Below are 8,696 nucleotides of genomic sequence, written 5' to 3'. Positions count from 1 at the left end.
GATTTGAAATAATTCCAACAAATTCAAGTTTGACATCAGCTGATTGTTTATTTGAGTGTCCTATATCAGAGTAGATTCCATTTGTTTTTGTACATCTTCAATGCAATAGACTTACAAGGTTCATAATGGTCTTAGAAAAAAAAATGCGCCAACAAAAGGCAACACATATTGACATATTGGTACCAATGACTGCCCTGGTACAGTTGAGAATAAAATCTAGTTAAAACTCTCATTAGACCAGCAGTGTCTGAATGGAACTCTTCAGTATGATTGTAACAGCACTCCACTACTGTGCAAAAGCAGCCCAGATTGGCTTACTTTGTACTAGTAAAGAAATCCATGTACTGTAGTCTAAGGTGTAATTTAACCCCAAAGCTGAGCTCTTAATTTACTGTCCCCATCCTCTGTGAGTCCACACAACCCAGCCATTGCTGGCCACAGAATTTCATGTTCACTCTCACTCCTTCTTAGAAGTCGTTTAAAATTTGCAGGGGGGAAATGGCAGTACTGTCCAGTAGTAGCTTTTCCAACTGCTTTTGAATTTTCAGTAAACACAGGCCCTGAACTCTTAAAACACACACACAGTCAAACTTACACAAAAAAAGCTTTCTGAATTGTCAAGTAGTTTCTCTCAGATAATTAAATTGCTTAATATAAAAAGTTTATCTAATTACCTAGCACTGAAAAACTAAGGATGAAAGCATGGCCTTAAGAGTTAATACACAGATTTTTATCATCATTATTATCATTCAGAAGCTGACAGCTTCTTAACCAAATGTGAAGAGTTTGGCTTTCTACATTTGAAAACCACAGGTTTGGTATGGTTCAGCTCCTGCCTACAGCTGAGCCCATATGCTTGTCCCTAAAATAGGTGGGCCAAACTGAATTCCTTGCTCCATCCTGCCTTCTGTAGCTGAACCTGTTTTCCATTCATCTGTAGAAAAGCATGTGTGCTACACCCCTCTTCCTGGAAGCGCTGCATCCTTTCCTTCCAGCCCGTGGGGATGGCGTTGGCAGAAGCTCCATGGCTGGCTGTGACACTACCATGGCTGGCTGTGGCAGCACCAGGGCTGGCTGTGGCAGCAGGTACAGCAGAGTGCACGGGCTCTACCACAGTGGATTTCTTACCCCGTTCAAGGCTGATGGCATCAGGCACAACCTGTGTCGGCGACCGCCAAGCTTTGTACCAGCAGAGTTCAACTGAACCAAGTCCAAAAACTTGGGAAGTACTTCTAGTTCTATGGTATCTGGAGGTACTACCTTACCTTTTGACATTACCTATTATGTCCTGTTACATAATTAAATATGAAGCTGAATCATGAAAAAGAACAAGCTGCTGTTTTACTGCTAGAGCTTATGATTACTTTGCATTTTTTGGTCAACATCTGCTAAAGCTGATTTGTCTTTAAAACCTGATACTTGATCTGTGGTGTATATTACAGAACAGCAGGCTCAGTTCCTTGGCGTGGCAGCTCGAGCCCCACGTTACAGCAGCACTTCACACCGAGTAGTGCTGACAAATGCAAATTAACTTCCAAGTTTTGTGAACTTCCACCAAGTAGCTGCTCCACTGCAATGCCCACACGTTTGACACGGTACCACAGTTCTCATGCCAACAGAAGGAAGGAGTTACTAATACAAACCGAAGCATCACCAACTTAATCCACAGCTGCACATTACATTAAGATTTTTACCTGGAAAAAAAAAAAATGCTTTTCTTGTCACAAAACTGGATGACCAAACACCCAAACACCACCATTAGGACTTGTCAGGAAACCAACTCCTTCCACTGACTTGCCGTCCCATTCTTCAACAACAACATTTTCTGTGTGGCTGCACTCGCTGTCAGAGGATAATACAGCATCTGCAGAGGCGCTGTCCACTCCCTCCGACCGACGGAGGGGGAGTCACTGGAGCAAAGTAAGCATGAACTTTCACGTGAGGTAGATGAGCCTGTGGGTGAAAGGCTGCATTATAATGGGAGAGAAAGAACAGAACTGAAAAGAGAAGCAGCACACCTCACCTGTTGTGCCAGCAAGTGCTATCTCATTAAGGTTAGTTAGCTATGAAGGAAGCATCTATACAGTGGATACCAGCCAAGCTGTCTTCTCACATGTCATTCCTCATGACCCATCCAGTAAGGCACATCAGTGTCTGGGCACTCAACCTGCACAGGGCTCCCTCTGGCTCCCCCAACAAAGCACTGACGAGCCCAGACAGCTCGGCAGCAGGAGAGGCACAGGTTTTGCTACAGGGGCGAGAGGTGTGGACCCTGGCTACTGAGGGACAACTCTGAACCTTATCTCCCATATTTCTGCTGCTGTTCTCATCCTGGAAAGCAGCATGAAATAAAATTGTGCTTCTGCCTTCAATTTGAGTCACTATCAGGGATGATCTTTCCAGTTGCAAAAGTGTTTGGCTGCAAGTTTGGGATACGAAGCTGCAGACAAGTTTAACTTCAAGGCTAAAAGGCTGCCTCCACAATGCAGGTGGTCTCTGACCTAATGGGTGAGATACTCAGGGGAAAGGTTTGGGGCTGGGTTCCAGGGCCTGAGGGCCTCACAGCCCATCAACTGAAATATCCATGCAGATGTTTTACTCTTGGCTCTGTGTATTAACATGTATTTAGGATTTAGCATGCCACTACGCCATCCTAAAAACAGAGGGCTCTACTTGAAAAAATACTGAAGGCAGAAGATAAGAGCTCATCATTCCAACAGCAAAATGTCACGAGTTAGAACTGACAATTATTGCTGTTCATAGAGGGAAGTTACACACATGGGGACCTAACAGAAGGACAGTCAGATGGTTTATCCAGCCTGCCATGCCTGGGACACCTGTAGGACTCCTACGATCTCAAGCAGCACCAAGAGCTCTGGCATTTCCATGGGAACAAGGCAGGAAACACCTACTCTGATCCGTTTGATGCCAGCTCGTGTGACCTGCTGACAGTCGTACAGCTCGATTCTCTCCAGGTTGTGGCAGTTCTCCAGGTGCTCCAGAGTCACGTCCGTGATGAGGAGACAGTTATCAAGCTCCAGCACCTGCAGCCTCTCGTGCCCACACGTGCTGTTGCTCAGATGAAGAATCCCATCATCAGTGATCAGTTCACAGTGAGATAAGCTCTGAAACAGAGAGGCAAACAATTAACAACATCCCTCAGTCCTAAGTTACTCGAGCCTCTGGACATCAGAAGTCCTCTTCAACCTCCTGCACTCCAGTGGTTAAACAGCTACAAATAATACACAGCTGAAAGCCATAAGAGTAAAAAAAGAAACTGCTTTGCTTAACAAAATGGCTGTACTTGATTTTAACTTTGCTTCAAAACAAGCTGAGTCCCAAAACACATCACTGGCAAAACTCCTCAGGCCCCTTTGCTCTCTATGAATGTGGGAATTCTTTTCCAATTGTCCCACACAGTGCGAATAGCACTGTGCCAGAAACAACTTTAAAGGATGATTGAGAACATAGGGCAATAGATGAGTATCTGCTCAGGGGTTACTGTTTCACAGCTGCCATGGTCTCATACATACACCAAGCCTGTGCAAGTCCACACAGATGGAGAACAATCACAATAGACTGATTTGCCAAATAATGATTTCAAAGAAAAACAAGCCATGAACATTTGGCACCTCAGGCTGTACAGACAAGGAGCAATAAACATCTTGCACAGCTGCAGGAGCAGTCTTTTCTGCAACAGTCAGCATAATAAACCAAAAAAATCTGCTCCTCTTCAGCATATTTTTTACTCCCTTGAATTTGAAGAACACGGAAAATGATGTTGCATCTCGGGCAGTGGTGCCACATAAAGCACTCTCCTCATTTCTTCAGGGAATTCATGACTTTTGGAGAAGCACAGATGATTACAACAACAGGAAACAGACATTCTTCAGAGGCGGCTGAAAAAGCCACTCTTTGTCACCACTGAAATGAATGCTCTCAAGTCTTCCCCAGTGAAATGTGCAGGATCTGTGAACTCTTCTCCTCTTGCCCTGGGCTTTGAGCTGGTGCCTTGCTTTATGCTCAGCCCTGTGTTCTGCCTGTACTTGTACCTAAGTCTAACAGTGCCAGGTAATGAAGTAGCATTTCCTTGCCCCAAGTAGTTTTTTTCAGACAGCAGCTGATGATGAAACACTTGCAGCAGTCCAAAATCACTTTTTAACTCAGACCAAGCAAATAGTAGTGCTCAGAAGGACCTCCTGCCAAACCCCCAACTCTAACATGCAACTTTTCCTCTCTCTGGGTACAGCACATCTTTCATTCTGGCCTGAAAAGGCAACCTGGGGACTTCCAACCTTACTTTACCTCAGCTACAGTCAGAGCATTTCCTTCCTGCTACCAGACACATGGGGTCTGTCCTGCTCTTTGAAACAATTTGGCCTCAACATTTTTTGTCTTTGCTCTACAGAATGAGCAGGGAACCCAAGAAAGGTTGGGAGACAGGTCTGCATCTCTCTGGAGTCTGACAGGAGCCACCTCAGCAGCTTCCCTTCAGCTCCAGCTGGTCCAATTTTACACGCCAAATGTGAGCACCCAGCAGGGACTCCAAGCAGCACCACAAGGGCAAGCTGTCTCCAAAAGACAGCAGAAATTAAGTGCTTGCCCCTACCAACAGTGTTTTAACTCCTGACACCCATTCTGGCAGTCTCTCAAGTCTTCAAACACATCAGCTCTCTCCTGTATCTCCTTTCTCTGTGCGCTTGGTTTGGCTCAGAGCCTGGGGACAACCAGCAGCTGCAGGGTTAACCAACGTTCATAGCAGAGCTGCTGCTCCAAGGAAGGACAGGAGGCTGTGTGAAGCTGTTGGCTAATTAGGAGTGTTCCATCCCAGGAAGTAAGCAGCTTATAAAATCAGCTTTCCTGGGACACGGTGTTGGTACTGCAAGGACAATACAGGATGTACAGCTGAGTTCATAGAACTCTGTAGAACAAATATGCCACATTATACACACTTCATAGTAAACCACAGGATTTTTCCAAGCCTACTAAAAAGCATTAATAATGTGGAATTTTACAAATACAATTGCTTGAAATCTTAAGAACAAAGAGATATGGTCAAATTCTTTCGTTGTTGTTGTTAATACATACTAAAAGCTGTGCACAAATCAAGTATGGCATGACATACCATGAGAACTTCACATGCTGTGAAGAATTCAATTATCTTCTCATCTTCAGGACTATCATGAGTATTTCACAGTTTCTCTACTAATTTAAATGTACAATTAAATATATTAACCAGAAATTACTTCTTAAGTGCATTAGGCAATAAAACACTCTAATACTGATGAAGATTTGCCCATTTCCACCATCTACTGAGTCTCCAAACAAAGCAAATCCAAAGTCAATCTCTGCAACTCCAAAATGTTTGTTCTAACTGCAAATACCCTAAAGCACAGCTGCAAAGGAGTTTACAGGACATTGGGAGCACCAAGATTAGCTCATGCACTGTATTTGGCACCTGCATGCCTTGTCTTGTCTTTTCCTGTAATTCTCAGCCACTGCTGTTCACACACAATCTCTGAGTATGTATCCTTCCTATCCACAGTTTATATATAAAGATATATATATATGTATATACCAAAGAAATCAAGTTTTCTGGTTCCCTTAGGAAAGCTGTGATGTTTTACCAATGCCACACTTCCCTATCTGTAGGCAAACACACAAAGGCCAGCAAAGAGGAGCAGGCTCAGAAAAAAATGCTTGGGATTGATGAGGTTTTATGGTATCTCTGTTGAAGCACTGACAAAACTGGTACAAAAGATCTCTTGCAAGAACTGACTGCAATTGGGATTACAATATAAAAATGTGTCCCACATAAATGGCCCCACAGCTCCTGACAACTCATTTGGTTTTACATCAAGAATGATGGTTCAGAAATGAATCTGGACAGTTGATAAGGAAAAATTAAAAAACCAACAACATTAAATAGTGAACAAATCCTTTTAAAAGCCATCTCTCCTCATGTTGCTACCTTAGTAACACTAATCATAACACAATTTAATTAAGGAAGCAGAACACCTTCCTTTAATCCCATCTAAGAACAGATTATAAAGATACTTGCTCTCTCACGTAGATCTAAGTAGTTATAACAAATCTACACTAAAAGCACTACTGGCCTGAAATACAGAAGCTCCTATTGTAAGAACAATCCAGCAATTTTCAAGTACCTTTACTAAAGAACAAACAAATTTATGTTACCTCAAATTGGGTTTGATGATCTGAAAGATCTAAGCTACCACTCCCTAGACAACAGTTCTTTGAAATCCAGTAAGCAGGGTACCCCATTCTCAATCCTCTCCAATTATGTTCAAAAGTCAAGTCCAAGGAAACCTTCCACAGTTTATTATGCAAATGTAAAAAAGTGCTTGGAAAAAGTTTTGCTTGCATGCAAAACTGCTTACAGAGTGATTACATTTATCTTCTCTGGGTGGTTTTGTTTATTCAATATTTGATGTGAAGTCACACTCCCTAAGAAAACCATTACCAAACACTTGAGAATACCCATAAAGAATCTAAGTGCTTTAAGTTAAATCAAATATGAAGGATGTTAACCATAAAATAAAAGCTTTCTGGTTTTTACTCACTGATTTGGTAATATTTTTTTAATCATACAATGCATATAAATATTTTAGGAGTAATGTGCTGCTTTTAGAATACTTATGAAACTTGCACATATTTTGCGCAGTGTCACTGTACACCAGGAATTATTTCTAGACACAGAGTGAACAGCCTGGGATGTACTGCAGGAGTTGTCCCTGTATGTCCTTCCAGGGGGAGCACCACAGGCCACAGACCAGAAGTTACACTTACCAATGCTTGAAGCTTAGGACAGTGTATGGAAAGTTGTATCAATGTGCTGTCAGTTATCTGGGAATAAAAGAAACCAAGTATCAGCGATAAGCAACAGACAGCAGGGGAGGCAACCCTACAAAGAGGTATCTCTTTCTGTACCAGATGAGGGTTCTGTTATTTGTGGAAAACAACTCATCACCTGTTACTCTCCAAGTATTTCCCTGTATAGAATTTCCCAATAATTATTTTTATTTCCTACCATAAACACAACACTATTTATAAAAACCAAAGAACATCCAGACGAAGGTGTTAATGTATTGCATTATACTGGACATTCAGTATTCCTTTTCGTATTAAATCTCACCAAAACACACTCTTCCAAGTCCATCTTCTCCAGCTCATGGCAGTTCTACAATAAACAAAAAATGAACAGATAAACAAAAAAATAAAATAAAACAACATATAGACATAAAATGATCCACAGAGCTTATAATATGCACAACTTGCAAGAGGAAACTGTGATCTAAATCCCTTCAAATATTTGATCACCATCAAATGATTAAAAAAACTGTTATAAACAGATGAATTAACAAGCAATACCCCACCTCCCTCTGAAACATCTACATTTCAGCCTCTCCTACGAAGTGAAATGTCTCCTCCTAGTCCTGTAAGGTTTGAACAGGGCATAGCAGTGCTCAGCAGCCCTGCTTCCCTTCCCCCCTCACTCCAAACCCATGGTATTTACAGCCCATGCACTAAAGCCAGCTCCTCTCTACACACATGAACCCAACTTCTGCCTTTATCAGCTGCACCTGACTCATCTGGAATACACTTCAGCCCATGGCACATTTCTCTATGTGAAAGAAGCCTTAAAACCAAATTATTTTGGTAATAAATGCTGAAAATATTAAAATGGGGTCTACTTTAAGGGCAGAAGGAAGCTGTGTGTCACACCTACACAATTTTCTCAGAGCAACATTCTGAGAGACCCCCAGCAAGCTTTCAGAAGTGCTTTCAATATCTGATCATGACTAATTTCAAGAAAAGGATGTAACCTTGTGACCTTGCAGCAGACCACACAGTGCCAAAGCTTGGCTCAATTCCCAATCTGCTTTTTCCAGGAATAGTGAAAAAAAGGTTTAAGAGCTTGAGGTGACCACCAAGAGCCTGAGGATGCAGAGCTGGATAATCAGAAAACCACTCTGCTTAACCACTGTGGCTACAAAAAAAAAACAAACAACCCTTTTCATTCACATTAAATATCAGTAGCATAAATCCCATTTACAGAGTATAATTTTGGTGTTCAGATTTCCTAACCAGCAAACACCCAAGTCTAACATGAAACATTTGACAGCACCAATATGCTTACTGTATGGATTTACAGCATGAACCAGTGCTTATAGTTTATCATGTAAAATGTAAATGATCTGTATTTTAAAGTTATCTTCAGAACAATGAATTATATGCTGATTTTTTTGATGTAAATGTCACAAGGGTATGTGCCATCAATATAAGGGAAATGTGGCTAGAATACATAACATGAGTCTAGAATTGTGTAAACCGTAATAAACACAATTGAAACAAATGGAAAAAGAGAGGAAAAAAGTGAAAAATGCAATGATAGCTGGCAAATTAGATCAAGTTGCAGATCTAAGTATAATCCAGAAATGAAATAGCTTTTTAGTCCCCTCCTCCATTGGCTTCTTTCTACTTTAATTTTCCTCTTCTTATGTTGCTTCCCAGCAGGACTACATCAATTCACAGCTGCTCAGCAGCAATGAACCAGGGTGAGCTGTTACCTTCTGAAATAACCCTTACCCGTGCGAGAAGGGTAAACCCAGCATCTGTGAGATGTGAACATCTTGCAGCTTCCAGAATCCTGGAAAAGTTTTAAATGTTAAAGA

General features: G+C 41.7%; 1 protein-coding gene across 1 annotated transcript in view; it reads right to left on the bottom strand.

Annotated features, from left to right (window-relative positions):
• Positions 1–22: 22 nt before the first annotated feature.
• FBXL2 (F-box and leucine rich repeat protein 2) overlaps positions 23–8,696 on the bottom strand; it is a 50,752-nt gene continuing 42,078 nt past the window's right edge. Inside the window, exons 11-15 of the mRNA XM_031059588.1 lie at positions 8,611–8,671; positions 7,157–7,201; positions 6,811–6,867; positions 2,913–3,125; positions 23–1,953 (exon numbers count right to left, since the gene is read on the bottom strand). Of these exons, the coding sequence (XP_030915448.1) occupies positions 1,846–1,953; positions 2,913–3,125; positions 6,811–6,867; positions 7,157–7,201; positions 8,611–8,671 (484 nt within the window). The 3' untranslated portion in view covers positions 23–1,845. The remainder of the gene's footprint in view (positions 1,954–2,912; positions 3,126–6,810; positions 6,868–7,156; positions 7,202–8,610; positions 8,672–8,696) is intronic.

Source organism: Geospiza fortis, unplaced genomic scaffold (genome assembly GCF_000277835.1).
Source record: "Geospiza fortis unplaced genomic scaffold, GeoFor_1.0 scaffold120, whole genome shotgun sequence".
Lineage (NCBI taxonomy): Eukaryota > Metazoa > Chordata > Aves > Passeriformes > Thraupidae > Geospiza > Geospiza fortis.
Note: the sequence above shows the minus strand (reverse complement) of the source record. Positions and strands in the feature narration are given on the sequence as shown.